At 33.6% G+C, this 18,938-nt stretch overlaps 2 protein-coding genes across 2 annotated transcripts; both read right to left on the reverse strand.

Moving 5' to 3' along the window:
- Positions 1–4,671: 4,671 nt before the first annotated feature.
- Positions 4,672–6,175, reverse strand: LOC110413757 (uncharacterized). Its single transcript, XM_021424702.2, has 2 exons — positions 5,834–6,175; positions 4,672–5,718 (listed from the first exon to the last, which is right to left on the reverse strand). Exons 1-2 carry the CDS (start codon positions 5,964–5,966, stop codon positions 4,988–4,990), a joined length of 864 nt encoding a protein of 287 aa, XP_021280377.1. The 5' UTR covers positions 5,967–6,175; the 3' UTR covers positions 4,672–4,987.
- A 5,549-nt stretch (positions 6,176–11,724) lies between these two features.
- LOC110414043 (uncharacterized) lies at positions 11,725–17,395 on the reverse strand. The gene is made up of 8 exons (XM_021425100.2): positions 17,180–17,395; positions 15,499–16,764; positions 15,339–15,429; positions 15,034–15,191; positions 14,892–14,943; positions 14,119–14,198; positions 13,917–14,010; positions 11,725–13,375 (listed from the first exon to the last, which is right to left on the reverse strand). Exons 2-8 carry the CDS (start codon positions 16,678–16,680, stop codon positions 12,768–12,770), a joined length of 2,265 nt encoding a protein of 754 aa, XP_021280775.1. The 5' UTR covers positions 16,681–16,764; positions 17,180–17,395; the 3' UTR covers positions 11,725–12,767.
- Between the last annotated feature and the right edge of the window lie 1,543 nt (positions 17,396–18,938).

Genomic DNA, 18,938 nt, shown 5'->3' on the forward strand with positions numbered 1-18,938 from the left:
TCTTTCAGAAAGTCCCACCATCGAGGCTTTGATTCGTGTACACAATACGTTTATATACCATGACATTTAACAGTGCAATTATGAGGTGTAATATGCCCATAAATTTCGATATTTGTTTATTAACCTTCCTCCCACTCTTTTGTTATGACTTTGAAATTTCTTTTTATTATTGTTCTTTGTATGCATATTTATCATGGATAAATATGTTATATTTATTATTTTATTTAATTATATTTTTTATTCCATTTATTATGATTTTTTTTTACATTTAAGTATTTATCTATTTTGCTCTAAAAATTTTCCTTTTTATCTAAATACTATTTCTTTTTTAAACCAAAAAATCTCATTTCATAATTATTATATATGTATATATTTTTTATAAATCAATTTGTTTCCTATTTCTTATTAACCTAACCAATTTTCATTTTGACTAGCTATTTTTTTATCTTTTCACGTTAATTTATTTTATATTTGCCTTCTATATTTTACTTGTACTGACTATTGTGAATTTACCCTCATTGAGAGTTTTATTATTTGTTATTATTTATTCATTATCTTCATTATTTCTTTACTTCTTTTGTTTTATATTTTACTTAATTAATAATTAGGTTAACATATTTTCATTTATTTAAAATTAGAAACATAAAAATTCAATATTGAGACCCTCTCATCATACTAGCGGGATCTTAGTCGAAATTCTTTACTTAGAAAAAATCATTGGGAATTGCGACTTCTGGCATTCCGAATGGACATCCCATAATCAGTATGATTGATATTCTCTCCATTAGTAATATTATATATATTTTTATATTTCATAATTTCATATTAGGTCCTATTCTTTTATTTATTTATTTTTATATATATACCTATATATATTTAAATATTTCATTTCTATTACCTACCTAACCTATTTTTATTTGTGATTAAACATACTTTATTTTATCTTCTATTTTCTTTCATTTGTAGAAGTCTATTTCTTTATAACTAGGCTTTTTTCCATTTTTCTATTTAAATCTCTTTTCACTAAACATTTATTTATTTTTAATATTTTTACTTTAACTAACTCTATCACCAAGAATATACTTTTTTATGTAAACATTTACTTTCGATTTTTATATATATATATATATATATCTATATAAATTCTACTTATCTAAACTTAATTTTTTTATAGTTAAATATTCATTTAAATTTATATTCTTTTTATAACTAACCATGTTTTTTTTTTAAATTATTATTCTTACATTATCATTTTTATTTAGAAAAAGAAAATAGGCGTCTACAATAGGTCTATGGTTTTTATACTTGTGGGGGAGCATTGAAATGATCTAAAAAATTCAAAATGGTAAGTGTTGTTCATCGTCGTCACCTTTTCCCTTTTGCTTGAACCCCTGATCCATGTTAGATCTTTGCCTTCGAACAATGCTGAACACTTGAGCTACAAAACCGAGTGAAAATAGCAATTTTAATTTCAGAGCCAAACTTGGCAGTAAGAAGAATTGATATACCCTCAGCCACATTTAGGAGTTTTGGTCTTCTTGTTTTCCGTTTACATTTAGTTTTTGTTTATTTTCTAAGTCAATTATCAATTTCTAGATAAATAAGTTAACCCAAATCAAAGCATGTCAACAGGATTGATTCAGTGCAGATAAATATATAATTATAATAATTTCATATTTTGAAAAAAAATAGGAAATGATTATTTTTAGTTAGTACTTAAAAACTCACTTTTTAATTAGATGATTCTAATACAATTTAAACTCTCCATAATATTATTATATAAAAGTTGAAAGTTTAATGTTATTGCATCATACATTTTAACGCGGGCGATGATAAAATATTTATATCTTGTCCTAATATCTTTGGGACCACATTGCCAGCTTTATGGCATGGAGACTATATTTGTTTTCTTGGGTGGATGGCATAGATTACTAATTTCCCTTGTTCTGTTTGAAGAACCAAAAGTCTAGATGGGACCATTTTCATGGGGCAAAGCACAAATAATCAAGCTGGGGACAAATTCCTCAATAGATTAGCTGATGAGATGATTTAATATTGTTTATTGATGATTAAGAAAAGTCAAATGTCCACATCTGAACAGTGAAATGAATCATCGAATTATAACCATAGTATCCCATTTTTATCAAAACAAATAGTGCATCTACCAATTTCGGAATAGAAGTTGGTCACGAGGCCATCTAACTTCAAAAGGCTAATCAAATTAATTTGAAAACAACGTCAAGTGTTTTCCTTTCCAAGTGACGTTCCGCCCACCTCAGTAATAAGTTGCCAATCAACTTGTTCTCCAAACTCGTAAACATACCTTTCATATTGATGTCGTCCTCTTTTGTTTGTTCTCTTTCCACACAATTATATCGGGGCTAATTTTCAAAAGATTTTTGTCATTTAACATGTTCTAGACGTACGCATTGTTACCAATAAGAAAAGGGAAGAAATTTTGAGAGCCTTTCTTCCTCACAGGATCGAGTGCTTTTCTTTTCCTTTTCCTGGAGGTGATATTGGGACTTTCTCATGTGCAAATTGCATAGAGAGAGGGAGAAAACAAAAGGGTAGATCAAACCTTGGAATTTCATCCTTACCGAAAAGAGATAATAACCATTGAATTTTAGTCTTAGAGTGCTGCTATAGATGATAAGTGGATACATGTACTGCCATTGCATGAGTAAGTATGTCTTGAGGTTCAGAAAATGGCTTTAGCTATTGTGGCTATATATAGATATACTTATACCAACAAGATTGCAACATGAATGCCTGCCATCATGAATCCAATGGGACTTTATTGCTTTCAAGTCTTTTTCCAGCGCAGGGATAGCAGCTAAATCTTAATTATTCATCACTACTCGTCAGTCGTTTGCATTCATTGCCACGGCATTGCAATTTATACAAGTTCATTACTTGTTTCTATCCTGGCCTTTTAGGTGGTTTGCCATGTGTTTACTCCACTTGTTTTACATTCGTTTTCATATTTATTCTCAAGACAACAAGCTTCCAACCAAGAAATTTATTTTTGGAATTAATTGAAAGTTTCTCTTTATAAATCGTAACAAAACTTTATAACCTTTTTGAAATAGAATGATTACTTCCACATTTAAAGTTTCTCTTTAGAGTTGTTTTTGCCAATAAACTTCAACTTTTCGAGTTTATATAAACCAAAAGAGAATTATTACCCATTTTAATTCTACTTACAAAAAATAAGTACTGCTAATTTTTAGTATGTAAAGACATAAGTATATATGCCTTTCAAAATAAAAGACACAAGTACTTATGATAAAGAGCATGTGCTTTGGCAGGTGTTTTAATATTAAGCTAATCAATTACAATGATGCTTTTATTTTCCTCAATGAGTTTAGAGAAATATTCTTATTTTTTGTATGCTAGTGCCTCTTTTGACCTATTAGAATTATGTTTCATAAAAATATACGAGATTTTTTATTTGAAAAAAAAAAAGAAAATTTGATTTAATTCTTTGACTTTAATACATACACCTATTGTTAAGCGAAATAATTGCATAATGTAAAGCAGGAGAGATTTAGTTCTTGCTCTTGCCTTACAAAACGTCCAAATTTTGTGAATTTTTTTTTTGAAATGACTCAATGTCAAATCTTATAAGTATTAGTTTTAATTTATAGGTGTATGTTTTATATGCATGCATCATCAGCACTGGTGTTGACTTATTACTTACGTGACAATTACAATCTTTCTTTAAGAGAAAATATCAAGTTTAAATCATTCCTTGCAACAAATGCAATTTAGAGAAATATGCAAGAAAACTTTCCATGCACTTAGACATTTCAAGGTAGAGAAATTTTATTAAAACACAAAGACCAATGACTGAAAAGATGAAATAGTAAACAAGCCATTACTATATATACAGTGCATGTGCATATACTTTTCGATAGTCTAGTTTAATTAGTATACTTTATTGAGATAATCTATAGTCTTTACTTCTAGCTAGATAGGAATATCAAATCCTAAAAGATTAGGATAAGACTAGTCTCATAAAACGATCGTAAGGGATTAAAGAATATCATTAAGTTAAGAGAGAATTTAGTGAGTGTTTAAATTTAAAAAGAGTGATTTGGATGTAAATAGAATAAGGGTAGTGTGATTTTTTTTTAATAAATTTTTTTCTGTTGCTGTATGAGTAGACATAATCATCAAAAGAAGATCGAATCACGTAAATTTATTGTGTTTTTTTTGGATGTGTTTGATTTTTTCTCTTTTTTTTTTTAATTTTATTGATTATATAAGATTTTAAATGACTTTTTTAAGATTATTTTCAACCGTCCCTTCCCCCCCTCCGCTGCGATTGTGACCATTACTTCCACATTCATCAGCCATCTCACTAATTTAGTGAAAAAAAATAAGTCCAAAATCTTTTAATAGTGCAATTTCCCTCTTATGTTTTTCAAAAGAAAACTAACCAACATTTGTTTTTCCTTGCAACATAAAAGTAGAACACCTTTTATTTATTTTGTACAAATGATTGATTATTATTATTATTTAATTAAAGAAAGAAATTCAAATTTTTTTTAAATAAAAAATCATATATTAACAAATGAGTTAAATGTTGAAAAGCGTACAAATGATTATTAATAACTCAGGAAAGCAGAAAAGTTTGTTCAAAGAGACCTTAGGAAGTGACTTTGGGGATGGGAATTCGAGTTTTTCTGATGTCAATAAAGAAGTTTCAGGTCTGGCGTGGTCTGTCCATTACCATGCAACTTGTCATTTCCATTATACAAAACTATATAGTAGTATTTATAAACTTCTACCCCACATATTACACTACTAATAATTTTTGGATTTATAACGAAATGTTCTAGTTTTCGAAGTACTTTGGCTAGAAGGTAAGCACGTGAAAGCTAAGATTCAACTTCAACCAACTTTATTGGGAGAAAAGACCATAAACCATTTGACCTGCACACACATAAGACCATCCGACTTTTCTCTTTTGTTCTTTTGCTCAGATCAATAATGATTCGGCGAAAGAATCCAACTGCACCTGATCATCGTTTGTCTTCAGAAGCTGGAGATACTCTTCGTAGAGCTTCTCGAGAGAATTATCGTCATCACTTGCTAGTACATGAGACTGGCACTCAAAATCTGAACCGTTAACAAATCCATGATCATCATATGCAGCAAGAAATCCGGTCCCATTTTCATCGTCGTTGACATTATCAGACCAAGGACCTTGTACAACTTCTGTACCCAATCGTCCCTCTCCTTCTTGGCATGAAGACACCGTGCTAAACGTATTGCATTGGTCAAAGCTGTCGTTTCTTGGTAAAGAGAAAGAAGTTACTCTAATGGGCTTAGGGAGATGGACTTTGGGCTTTTCTGGCTCAACCTTTGCTCCTTTGGCCTTGCTATTGTTCTGCTTCTTGTTACTGCTGCCTCTGCTGCTTTTTCTCTTCTTCACTTGTTGAACTGCGGGCTCTGATAGTTTCTTGTGGGTATTAGGGTCAGTCCCTTGGCTTAGAAGTCTTTTACTCAGATGGGTGTTCCAGTAATTTTTAATCTCGTTATCGGTTCGACCAGGAAGCCTTCCGGCAATGAGTGACCACCGATTGCCGAGAAGGGAATGTAATCTGATGATAAGATCATCCTCATCTGGAGTTATATTCCCTCTCTTTATATCTGGTCTTAGATAGTTCATCCATCTCAACCTGCAACTCTTTCCACACCTAAGTAGCCCTGCAAAACCATTAACAATGACCAAAAAAAAAACCATGACGTACCCCAAAATTTGGCAAGAAAAAACAAAATCATGTTTCAAGGGAAGTGTCTTAATTAAGGTGAAATGAATTACCGGCTTTCTTAGGAAGTGATCTCCAGTGACCTTCACCATGAGCTTGAATGTACTTGACAAGCAATGTGTCTTCTCTAGGAGTCCAGGGACCTCTATGCAACCCAACTTTAGAACAACAAGGAGCCCTTCCCATCTCTCTTTCTCTCAAAATTTACTCTTCTTTTGCTCTCACGTATGTGGTAGTAAACTCAACTGATCACTTATTCTCTCTCTCCCTCTCTCTCTCTCTCTTCACCTCTTTGTCTCTCTCAGATGAGCGAGATTAAAGGGAAAAAATGAGAGTAAGAAAGGCAGAGAAAAGGATGTAGAGAGACTGATGCTCTAAGGAGCACGACTACCGAAAGCTCTGGCTTCGCCTTTTAAAACAGTTAAAAGACATGAATTTATATGACTTAATCTTTTCATTCTTTTATTTTTTTAATTAACAAAAAACTGTCTTTGCTTTTTGTTTTTTCCTTTATAATTGGGATTTGCTTTTGGTTGTAAAGGATGGGGTTACAGTCCAAGAGGCGTTGGTCTACAACTCTACCATATACAATTAACGCGACCAAAATTATAGTATTTTCGTCAATATTTCCACATGTAACTCAGCGACCCTTCTCCCCTATCTGCCCTTCTTACCCCTCATTCTCATTTTATACCAAACGAGACTGCCTTGCACTAGTTTGGCACATGGCTGCTCAATTACGGCCGTCCATCACGTGGAAAGTGTACGGTCAAAACCTTGCTATTCCATATTATTCATGCTCGTCATTTTTTTTTATAAATAATTAATTTTCAACATAGTACGTAGTATGATCATGATGGAGTGTTGTTCCTTTTCTCAGTTTTATGGCCAAGACTAAGCGTAAATGGAAACTAAACTTAAAACCTCTATCTCTTCACCGTCTTCTGATCAATGGAAACATGATAATCAAGTTTAAGGTCCATATTAATTTATTGAATGAAGCTATTATATTACCTGAAGATTTTATATATGTTTATATAAGCTCTTGCTAGTCTTCTTCTCTTTTGGTCTACACTGCTACTGCTTAATTGTGCCTTTCCCTTCTTCCTTTTGTTTCTTTCATATAGAAAATTCCAAAACTTCTCGAAAGAGCAAGTATCCCTTTAAAATAGATAGTGACATCCTAATATAGACAGTCTGGCACTTCACTACACCACTGGACATAAATACTATCAGCAATTGTTGGAATAGAAGTTACTAATTGAGGGGAAAATTCAGTACCCTTTATTAATTTAATGACACGTTCAGGACGGGGAATAGCTAATTAAGCCATTTCTTCTTTATTTTTTTTTATTTTTATTTTTTTGTTTGGTTGGTTTTTGAGGTGGGAAATAACCATTTCAAGAAATGGCAATTCTCCAAAATCTTGGTTTAGCCATTCCCCACCTCTCTCATGTTAATGGCTATTCCATGACTATGGGAATATCTTTAGAGTCAAAAATTTATTAGACAAAAATATCTTTATTTATTGAAAATAATTACAATTCATAAATAAAAAATAAAAAGAAATTAAAACAATTAATGATTTAACAATAAATAATTACTCTTTAAATTTTTAATGAAAATAGAAATTAAAATATTAAAAATGAAAATACAAGTAGAGAAAAAATAAAAAGAGATTGAAATAAAAATTATATTAATAATTTAATAATAAATTATTATTATTTTAAAATTTTAATGAAAATAAAATTAAATATTAAAAAATTATTAATTATAACAATGAATAATTTTATCTAGTTTACTAAATTATAATAAAGGGTATTTTTATCATTTTATTATTTATTCTAAAACTATTTCCACCAACCAAATATCAGAATGAGTTATAATAACAATTCTTACTTTTTTTTAAAAAAAAAACAATTCTTATCATATTTCATTTTATTTCATAAACCAATCAACATAATAATCATTTTATTTTATTTATTTATTATTCTATTTTTATATAATAAATATTTTATTCTATTCTATTTCATTTTGTATATTGAACATGCCATAAGGGTTTTAGATTCGGTTTAATAATGAAAGCTATTTAGATAAGATACTGGTGCACTAACCATTGGAATGGAAAGGACTTATGACTTTATATAGGATGATCAGTCCACCACCATTGACAAGTCCTTATTGGTTTTCCATTTTTGAAAAAAGTCCGTACAATAATTTAAGTTTTTGAAGGTTGTTGGTGAAAGATTCATTAAGAGGTATCAAAGTTAGTAGGGAGACTGAATTAGGCATGGCAATTTATGACCACGACCACCTATTTCACTTCGGGAATTTATAGCTGGCTTTATAGCCGGCGGTTTGTAGATTGCACGACAGAGCATAATGAAACTCAAAATTTTTTGTGAAATATATTAAAATACAAATTCGAACAAAATTCTTGTTTGGCATCTCTGTCTAATTTTACATCATGTGTCTCTTAAATTTTTTATATTAAAATTTAAATTTTAAGTTTTAAAGCTTAAAAGTTAAATTTTTTTATTAAAATATAAAATTAGATAGGTGATATTAAATTATAAAAAAACACATCAATCGAGACATGTAATGAAGATAAAAAGACTTCTATTCACAAATTTAACTTTTTTTAAGTTTTTAAATATTCGATTCATTAATTGATGTATAATTTTTTTATTTATAAAGTAAAATTTAAATATTTTTTAAAAAAATTAACTTTTCTCATAAATAATTTAACTTTTAGAATAAATAAGGATTATATATGGTAATTAATTACTATAATATATTTGTATCAAATCATTATTAAGCTACCAGAGAGGAATTATTATAACAGTAGGTTTCATAATTTACGTACCACAATTGGTTATAATTTACTGTTTCCGATTTGCATATTTTTCACCTTGTCAAAACGTTTTACTATGTAAAGTAAAATCATCTTGAATTAAAATAGGCAACTTGAGAAAATATGTACTGCTATTTATTTTTATATTCTAAAACACGCTTTTTGCTTTATGTTTTTCAACGTAAAGAGCTAGAATTTTCTAGGGCTGTTTTGAACTATAGGGAATGAGATAAAAATTTTATCCCAAAATTGTAATCAAACATTCATTTATCTACTTAGCAGAAATGAAATGCACATATACAAGGGTTAATCTTATTTATGGTCTAATTCTAATTAACTAACATGATTGTAGTACAACTTTAATTAGATATTATAGTTTAATTAATTAACAATATTGTATTAGATCTGTAATTAATTAAATCATTTGTATAATTAATTATCTTAACATTTAAAAGTTTCGAAAGATTTATTTATATCAAATTATATAGTTCAAGCTTCTTAATTGTGTATATTATTAATATAACCAACAAGTTAATTATGGGATATGCATAAAGTGGACCGACTGATTTGCATAATAAAAAAATATTAAATATAGATGCATGCAAATATTAATCAATTAAAATGCCTCGAAACCTCAAAACTTTTAAATCCCAAGAACTTAATTGGCTTGTTTTTGTTTTATTTTTTTATTTTTACACATGGAAAGCCTCTCCTTCTCCATATCTTAATGAATCACATGGGACCATATCACGTAATTGATGTAAATATAAAACGATCAAATCTTTCTACGAATTTCATCTAAAAGTTGACAAAAACAATTGCTCACACTTTCATAATTTATATGCTGTAATTAGAATCCCGAGAGATATATATATATATATATATATATATATAGAGAGAGAGAGAGAGAGAGAGAGAGAGAGAGAGTGGAGCAGGGGAGAGACTGGAAGGAAAGAGGAAGGAGAAAAGAAAAAAGTGCGTGCATGAAAATATATTCTAGGTAAGTTAAATATCATATGAAATGGAACCGTTGGAGCGCTAGCTTAATTGTTGCAGTAATTAAATGCTACGTGTCTCGTAGCGAGTGTCTAACTCTAATTCATTGTCGTTAATTATATAGGAGGGAATTCTTCATCTCTTTTGTTTATACGTATGGAATGGGAGGATCCCAATTGATACTTTGAATCAGACCTTCAGTGCATGACATTGCTGCAGAGGATTTCTTTTCTTTTGTTTTTTTCCTCAGAGGGTTGAGGCCAAGTTGTCTGCAGCTGAACTTCTGCAAACAACAAACCCAGTGAAGAAGCACCTAAGAAGCATGTGCAATCTTGCTTGTTGGAAGAGACTGCTCGCCCTGGATGAGGATTTATGACCACATATATGTCTTCCTGGTCGTCTTGAGATTGGGGTTTTCTTAATTTCCATTTAGTGAAAAAAAAAAATTTTGCACATTGAAAGATTGGGGTTTGTACATGGAAGTAATTGCGGTTTCAAACTGCTAGTCAAGCCAAAGAAATGGGAGACAGAAGGAACCCAATAGCCAAGCTGCTCGTTTCCCATTGACCAAGTTGCCATATATCACGTAAGCATGATTCTTGGTGAGTATATCACATGGTGGAGACTGGAGAAGTACGGTTTTGAGAGAGTACTTTGGTATATGCATTCCCTTCCCTCTCTCTCTCTCTCTGTGTCTAGCCAAATAAAGATTAAATACGTACCTGCAAAACTAAAGAAAAATAAAAAAAGTGCTCACGCACCTTGAGATATGCTTAACCAATCACCACACATTAAAAATAACCAAACATGAGTTTGTGTTGAAATTTGCCTAACTTTTTTTACTTGATTTCGGAATCCGGTGAGGACTGAGGACTAAGCGAGCATTTATTAACAGTTTCACAAAGAGCGGGTGAAGTTCTCGCTGCGTACTCCAATTGCCCATTAGAATGATGCATCTAAATTCCACCAAAGCACTTGCTTAGATATAAGAGCGCATCCAAGAAAAGTCAAGGCCTTAATTACTCGGAGGGCGGATGGTGAAGCAGGGCCATGTCCCAAATTCCTTCCTCTTGAAGTTCCAAATATCTTGGACAGTGTAAAATCTCGTGCTATGGCAAACATTATAGACAATGGATTAGAGCGATTACTAATCCACTTTCACTTCCAAGAAAAGAAGAGTGCTAGTTTCCTTTCCTCCCTTGACCTTTTTGCAGTAAAGCAATGGGACTAGCACGATTACTAGTTTACTTTCACTTGCAAGAAACACAGCAAGAAAAAAGAATTACCCCACCTGTGTGGCTATAAAGTTGTGTGAGGAATTTTTGCGTAGTGAACTAGTAATAAGTATCTCCGGTCCACTTGTTTAGCCCAAAAACGTTGGTAACATTTTAACAATAGAGACTTGTTATGCTTGAAGTGTTGGACCTAAACCCACAACTGATTCGTAATGAGACACTGAAAGCACGGCCAAATCCAGCAGCCAACGACGACTGCAGCCTTCGATTTAAATCAGCAGCAGGGCTGGCCGGCAGCCTAGGCCTCTTGCAGTCCTAGAAGATCGGTTGTTATATCCTACTCAATTCTATGCGACTCATATCAATCATTTAATATCCTTTGTTTTTTTACCCTTGAGGAATGAGAGTTGGTGTTCATGCCATCCTTATAAACTGTTATCCTGTTACTGTTTAATAAGCCCAAACGCCTTTTGGTATCTGATCACAACCATTGCATTTCCCACTAAAGGCCCTCCCCCTCCGCCTATGTTTGGCTCCAAAACCAATTTAAAAGTAGTCGATGATTTCTTGACCAAGTAAATATTTATTATTACAGACGTTTTCTGCTTCTTTTCTCGTCTTTTGCTAGGGGAAGAAGACTATTGGTTAATTGGGTTGAAGGTGCATGAGCACGAGGTCAACACGGCCAAATATCACCACAAACAAAAGGGGAAATAAATTAATGCCCTTTCAAATGTAGTACTTCTTATTTTGATATCAAGAGTAAGCCATCAAAGCCCAAAAGTACATTTGCTACTCAAATTTAACGCATTTTACAGATATTGTACAAATTCTGCTACCCTAGTAACTAAGTCTTAAATAGTGTAATTTTTTTTTTTCATTTTCTCAGAAGCACACTACACTTGCAATCATACATCGGATCCTTTTTCAAAAAAACAAAAAAGATTCAGATCCTCTATATGCAAATTTTTCTTTTCTATAATCAACCCTTGCAATTGGTTCCAAGGGTATCAAAAATTAAATACAAAGCTTGCGAATTAATTATGACAACTAAGATTTTACCTGGCATCACATGGGATTGAGGCTCACAAGCCAACCTTTCGTAGACCAAATAGCTCTTCCAGGTAGAACACAAAAGACTTAGCTTGGCTTGGTGGCACTAGAACAACAACCCAAATGCAGCTTATCACTGGAAAGTGGAAATTGACCGACCAGTCATTTGACAATGACCCCATCCACTCAGAGGATGCAAGCAGCGGCCAGAATGGTCCAAAGCTCTTACTGCACCATGGCTGCCAATCATTCAACTACCAAAAAATCATGAGAGGAAAAGAGCCCCACTTTTTTTCCAGAGTAACTCCTGACCACCAGCTATAATTTTCCTCCTTGTGCACTCTAAAAGTTGAGTCTCCAAAAGACCCCACAGAACATCTCCAGTTGTACAGCAATATACAAAACCTCAAATGGGACTCTTTGGCATGACCCTCTAATTTAGATTTTCAATTTCAACAAATTAAAGAATGGTATCTTTAAACAGGATATTTGATCCAGTTAGATACAACCGGCCACTTCTCAACATCCGGCAGAACTAAAGCACAGGAAAAGAATTTTGACTACAACTATGATTTGATTCCAGTATAACACACCTGAGAACCTTGGCTGGCCTGCTAAAGAAAAAGGATGGCTTTGACATCAGATCAGAATACATGTATTCCATTCAACGCCACGTCCTGATATCGATGTGGATGTACCTTAAACCCACTCATACACAAACAGGAAATCAACCAATCATCAATCATTTTAGCCCCACGTCTGAACAGACAAAAGCTTCAAGATGTGTGATGTAACCCCTGTTTTGGCCAAAATCAAATAGCAAAATTCGGAAGTCATCTCCTCAATAAGTTAAAGCTGGATTGGTAATCCATAATTTTGGAATGATCTGATCCGTCCATCCCAGCCAGCAGTTACAATTACAAGGCCCCATGCGTGAGAAGAACCCAGTGCACTCTGGCAAGATGTCTTAAGCAACCTGTATTGAGATTTACACATTGCAGAAGACACTACCAATGAGTTTGGAGGAGGAAGCTTTTCCTCTGGCCAGGTTGCAGTACCTTTGGGCAAGGATTCTGAAAAAAATCCATGGCCCAGTGAAAAACGTTCAGAAGATGAGAATGGCAATTTGTGTTGAGAACTCTCACCCAACTCAGATTGCAATGCCCCAGTATATTCATTGCACCTCCATGAGCTAGAAAAAACTCTAGGTGATGGTGACGTTCCTGATAAATTGGAGAAAACAGAGTTTCTAGATGTCATCCCACACCAAGGTATTGCAACTGATGCATTGTTCGAGAAAAATCGTTCACAAGACCAGTTGTTCTTTGCTTGGGGTACTGAGCTGTCCTGGCTAATGTAGTTCCACACATAGACATAAGAATCCTCACTTGCAGAAACAATGCGCATCCCATCCGAGGTGAATGATGCAGATATCTGGCTCCCTGCATTACGCAGGCCTGTAGATAGAGAAGGCAATTCAAGAGAGAGAACAGAGTCATATAGCTGAGAGTTTAAACCAAATAACAGTGTGTTTAGATTGAGCATAAAGAGTAGGATAAGTGCAGAGTTCAAGAATAGAATATTCTAATTTTATTATCTTTGATCATGATCGATTTTTGTTCTTCAAAATATATTTAGAAATGGTTTCAAATCAGTATACAATGGTAATAATGAATTCTATACCCTCTCTCCTTTCCCAGCCGAACCTCTACTCCTCTACTGCCTTCAATCCATTTACTCCACTCTCCTTTCCCTTCAGACTCAAAAAAGGGGGGGAAAACATTATATAATAAAATTTCAAAAAACATTCCCTCAAAACAATTATGAATTTGGTACTTCAAACTTCGATCAATGTTTGCTATATCTCCTTGTTGCATCACTTAGTTTCCATCTCAGTGAATCATTATTCATTAGCGCAGTTCCAATTAATTACAAATCTACCAAAGTCGCAACAGACTTGGATTTGATATGAATTAAACCGTGCAAACAAGTACCTACCTCGAAATTTGCATACCACATCAACACCATGGAGGATTCGGACTTGAGAATCAGCAGATGTGACCATCAATTTATCTGGGTCCCCAGGTGAAAACTACAGAAGAAAATTCCTTTTTTTTAACTTTCCAGTGCTTGGAAGCTCACTTGAGAACATAGATATTTGAAAAGCAGAAAAAAGAAAAATAGATGGAATGGTGAATACCTGAAATCCAGTTATCCTCCTGCATGGTGACTTCTTCTTACTCTGTAAACCTATTTCAGCATTAAGTTGCAGATGGTTATCTGTTTCATGTAAGCAGACCAGTTAGTGTTTGCCAAAAAAATAACTTTTATAAAGGCATCTATTATAGGTTCAGTAGAGAACATTTGGAGTTGGAACATAAATAATGTAAATCATCAGTCAATACTACCATGCTGCCACCATAAGAGCAAGAAAATTCAGCTTAAATAAATTGGAAACAAAAATGAGACAATAAGGTTCCCCTGAAAAGCCAGAAAACGGATTTGAAAAGGAGAATTCACCAGCATTCCCCTTCAAATTGCAGCAGTAAATTCCAGTTTATCAATTACCAAATTTAAAGGATACATTTTCAGCCGAGGTTTAATTCATTCAACAAAAATAAAACCAAGTTTCATTAGCAGACAGCAGACAATGATTTCCTTTGCTCTTGATCTGTGTGGGCCCTCTAAATTTATAAGTTTCTAGAAACAGATAGATTGTTTTATAGAAACAAATAAACATCAATCTGTTTAATTTCTTACAGCCAAGCACTATTCTGATGATATCCTCACAACATTCTAGTTCAACGTATTGAACATGGTCAAATTTAAGAAGAAAATGATAACAATCAAAGCCACTGCTAAACAAAGAGTAAGGTTTTCCAGATCCTCAAATATATCATATTACATTAGCAGAGATATTTTTGAACAATACAAAAGTTTTTCATACGAGGGACTAGGAAAATAAAGATATACCTGAAGCATCATAAAAGCAGCAATTGCCAGTCATTGAACCAATAACTGCACCCTGCAGAGAAAAAGAATTAATGAACTGAAAAATCATTGTATTTAGAGACCTGATTGCTAAATAAATTAGCTAAGAAAAGCTCCAGCGAACCTTTCCATCAGGACGATAACACACAGCTGTGACAATATCTGTCACGTCAGTCCAATCAACAACGTGGGAACCAGGAATTGCCCAGATGCGCACTTTCCCATCTATGGAACCAGTTACGAAGTAATCATCATCCACAGGATTAAACTGAACGCATGTCACTGTATCACAGCGCAATTACCAATAAGTACATCAAACAATTATAATGATACAAATCACAATGTCCAAGGCGATTGCTCACCTTAGTAGACATGCCTACTACAAAAAATAAGATACAATAAACTCGAGCATGAGTTGAACCACATTACCATAATTATTGTGGGAAAATACTTTTTTGCATTGGTCACATCCGACTTGCCACAAGCGAACTGTCTTATCAACAGAGGACGATAGAACATGCTGCAATACATAAATTTTAATTACAAACCCAAATAAATTCTAGCAAATTATTTCATAGCAATTACTGACCTTATTCCTTGACCATGAGAGATCCAGGACCTCACCACAATGCCCATGGAACTCATGGATAGGTTTCTCTGAAATTTGAAAAACTTTACGAGGGAAAATGACACAAGCTGAGTCCAAATTTTTCTTCACACTCTTCAATTTACCTTTTTTCTCTTTGTCCGCATGAAGAGGAACTAATTCAGAAAAGTTATTTTCTGTGAAGTAGACATATGAAGGATTGACATCATGAATGTCAGAATTCCTTGATCTTTCAGACTCCACAACTTGCCACACACGCACAATACCATCTTCCCCTGCACTTGCAAGATACTGACCATCTGGGCTAAATTTCATTGTTAAGATTGAACCCTCATGGGCTTGTATATCTTGCCCCATATATAGAGCAGAGAACTCCTTCAACCGTTTCTTGTAAGATCTAACTCGAACCATTTGAATCCTAGCCTCTAAATTTGGATAACAATCACTGGATATCATTCGAGAAGCTTCAACCTGCCTATCAACAATGCAAGCAACAGCACCTAATCGCCTAAGCCATCCCCTTTTTCCCTGCTTTCTTTCTGGCCCTAAAATGGAAACCTCCTTGAATTCTCGACGCATTGCTTGTTGAACTAGAGGGGATAAGCCAAGCCTCCTTTCAAACTCATCAATGGTAAGCAAATGATTAGAACCTACTTCCTGCAGTCTCCTGAACATGCCATCCTGACTAAGTTCATCCACAATGTACTCTGTTCCATCATCCAAATTCTTAATCCTACACTTGAAATTATCATCCAATGCCCCATCTGACAACTCCCTGGCATCACTTGACCAACAAGACATGGAAGACTGACTTGATGAAAAACCATCATCAAAACTTGACGATCCTAAGACTGCGCCACTCTTCTCCATAATTCTATCAGTCTCCACTTCAATTTCATCACAACACATGTTAGAGGGACCTTCCCTGACAGCCTGATCTACACTTAAACCCATCCATTTTAGAAATTTATCACGTCGTTCACGAATGCTGCTGAGGTTCTTAATCCAAATTTCAAATCCAAAGTTAGGGGGCATTGAATTAACAGATGCAGGACACTCAGAATCAGAATTCTCGGGACAATCGGATCCTGAATCAGATACAGAGGTGATGTCTTCACGGGTGTCAAAGAATTGATCTTCCTCTTCACTTAAACTCCCCATCATTAACTCACCAGTTCAACCCATGAAAACTCACCCTCCCACCTAAATTTTCTTCTCACAAAAACCCTAGGCAACGTTGTAACTTCCCTACAAGGATAACATGGGAAACACACAAAACATCAAAAACCCACAAAAAGAAGAATGGAAAAAAAAACACAGATTCAGTTCATTTTTAGAACTATAAAACTACTACCCAGAAACCCAGATCCCAATTAAAACCCACTGGAACTAATAAGACAATATAAAGAGCAACGGCTTGAAGCCAAAACTCAAATCTCAAAACAATTGTAAACAACAGATCAGTGCAAAGTGAAAAAAAGCAATTGAGAGGAGATATTAAAATGATAAGAAAAATAAGTAAATGATAAACAACTAACTATGAATGAATAGATAAATAAGATGGGTGTTTTCCTTTTTCTTTCTTTTATACCAATAAAAAATGTATAAAGCAAACAAAAGAGAGAGAAACAAAAAAGTGATTCAGTGGGTAGGGTTTGGGCACCTGGGGTTTTTGATGAAAAGTCCTTCTAGCCCAAGATAACGCTTATTCATATCTCATCATCACCTTGACACCTTCCCGTGGGGAATTCCAGTTCCTTCTCTCCTTCTCTTTCTATGGAGAGAACAAAGTGTGCTTTAAAAACACAAAAATAAATGGAAAGTAGCTTAGTAAAAAAGGGTGGGAAAAAAAAAGGCGGAAAATCTCGAGAGGAGTGAAAACGGGTGGACCGTGGCACGAGAAAGGAAATTTGGAGAGGCGAGCAGTGTTGCTGAGCTGCCCTGCCCGTACTATTTCCACTTCTGACTCACTGGCCTTTGCTTTTTCACTGTTTTAATTACAAATTAACCGCTAATTATCACTTCATCAGGCCCTTGTTTTAGAGCTTTTTTTTTTTCCTTTCAGTTGAATGCGAGAAACCTGCACGTGTGCCATTGCAGCGATTAATAATTGTTTGTCAATTTTCGAAAGGGGAGACCTTTTTTTTTTCTCTCTAAGTAATGAAAATTCAATGTCAAATCATTATGAATAAATTGGGAAAAAAAGTGAACATTTTCTGCTTGGGTAAACCTGTTAAGTTGAACTATTTGAATGGTTTTTCCTTTGGTTTTACTGTGAATTTAACTTGTCTTTAATCCTACAAACATTTTACGTGGATTTATGGGGTTTTTTTTTTTTTTGGCATAGTGCGGCCACGACAGATAGTACGGACATGATCTGGTATGGCAACGGACAATTCCAAACAGAGGGAGGTGAGGAGAATTTGGGTTCAATTCAATGTAAACACAGCTGTTACAAAAATCTAGGCTAGATGTCTGGCCTCCGGATTTTCGGCAGCGGATCAGATGAGGCGGCTATGTGCTTTGTCTGCTGTCGTTCGTACCTCCTCTACTTTTCTTTGTACTTCCTACCAGTATAAACTAGGTCTTGGGGCTTTTGTTAACATCTTTATCTTATCCTTTATTCAAATTAAAATGGTCAATGATCATGGTTGTAGCTGCTTAAAACGACAATTTCATGACTTTACCCTTTTCCCTGTCTTTTCAAAAGAAAATCAATTGTAATTCTGTTTTTAGTAGTTTTATAATTAAACCCCTCTCTGTCAACACAAATTGCATATGATATAATTATTATATACTAATTAAAATCCATTTTTTTATGTTAAGGTTGTCTCCATCCAGTTATTTAGTTAAAGAAACCTCAAAAGAATGATGCCTTGATGTTCAACAGATTCGTTTCATAAGGTGGAAAATTATATGCAACTGTCAGCTGTTGAAGCAACAATTAAATCGAATTTCAAGTCCTCGAAAAAAGAGAGAGAGAGAGACTTGAAAAGTACTAAATCTTTGTCTATAAGCCGAAATAAACATATAGAGAGTACAAGGCCCGATTCTTGCACGAGCCTGATATATTGTTGTTTCTCAATAAACAGACCATATTCTTTATTTTCGTTATGGTTTGACTTAATGCCTTTAGTTTTCTCGTTGTGACAAATAGTTTTGATGGACCTTATTTTCCCATTTTAGAATCAAGAACGGAGCCATCCAATTTAGGAAAAAGGATTCCTAGAGATTAATTTTACATAGCACATATAATATGGGAAAAAAGGAAAGAAAGATATAATATATTAGTTAATTAATTAATTAACTTTTTTAATAATGCCATGATTATATTGAAGGTATAATTGAGTTAAGTCGAGTCAATGCAGTGCTAGGCCAAGCCCAATTTAATAAAACTTTTACAAGAAAACATGGTCATGTTT

This window comes from Theobroma umbraticum, unplaced genomic scaffold (genome assembly GCF_002168275.2).
Source record: "Theobroma umbraticum cultivar Fairchild unplaced genomic scaffold, ASM216827v3 scaffold_4.1, whole genome shotgun sequence".
Taxonomy (NCBI): Eukaryota; Viridiplantae; Streptophyta; class Magnoliopsida; order Malvales; family Malvaceae; genus Theobroma; species Theobroma umbraticum.

Coding starts and splice junctions, on each gene's coding strand:
- LOC110414043 (XM_021425100.2), bottom strand. CDS start 16,680: ATGATGGGGAGTTTAAGTGAAGAGGAAGATCAATTCTTTGACACCCGT. Junction 14,944..15,033: donor GTTATCGTCCTGATGGAAAG/GTTCGCTGGAGC, acceptor TTTTCTCTGCAG/GGTGCAGTTATTGGTTCAAT. Junction 14,011..14,118: donor GGAGGATAACTGGATTTCAG/GTATTCACCATT, acceptor TTTCTTCTGTAG/TTTTCACCTGGGGACCCAGA.
- LOC110413757 (XM_021424702.2), bottom strand. CDS start 5,966: ATGGGAAGGGCTCCTTGTTGTTCTAAAGTTGGGTTGCATAGAGGTCCC. Junction 5,719..5,833: donor ATCACTTCCTAAGAAAGCCG/GTAATTCATTTC, acceptor ATGGTTTTGCAG/GGCTACTTAGGTGTGGAAAG.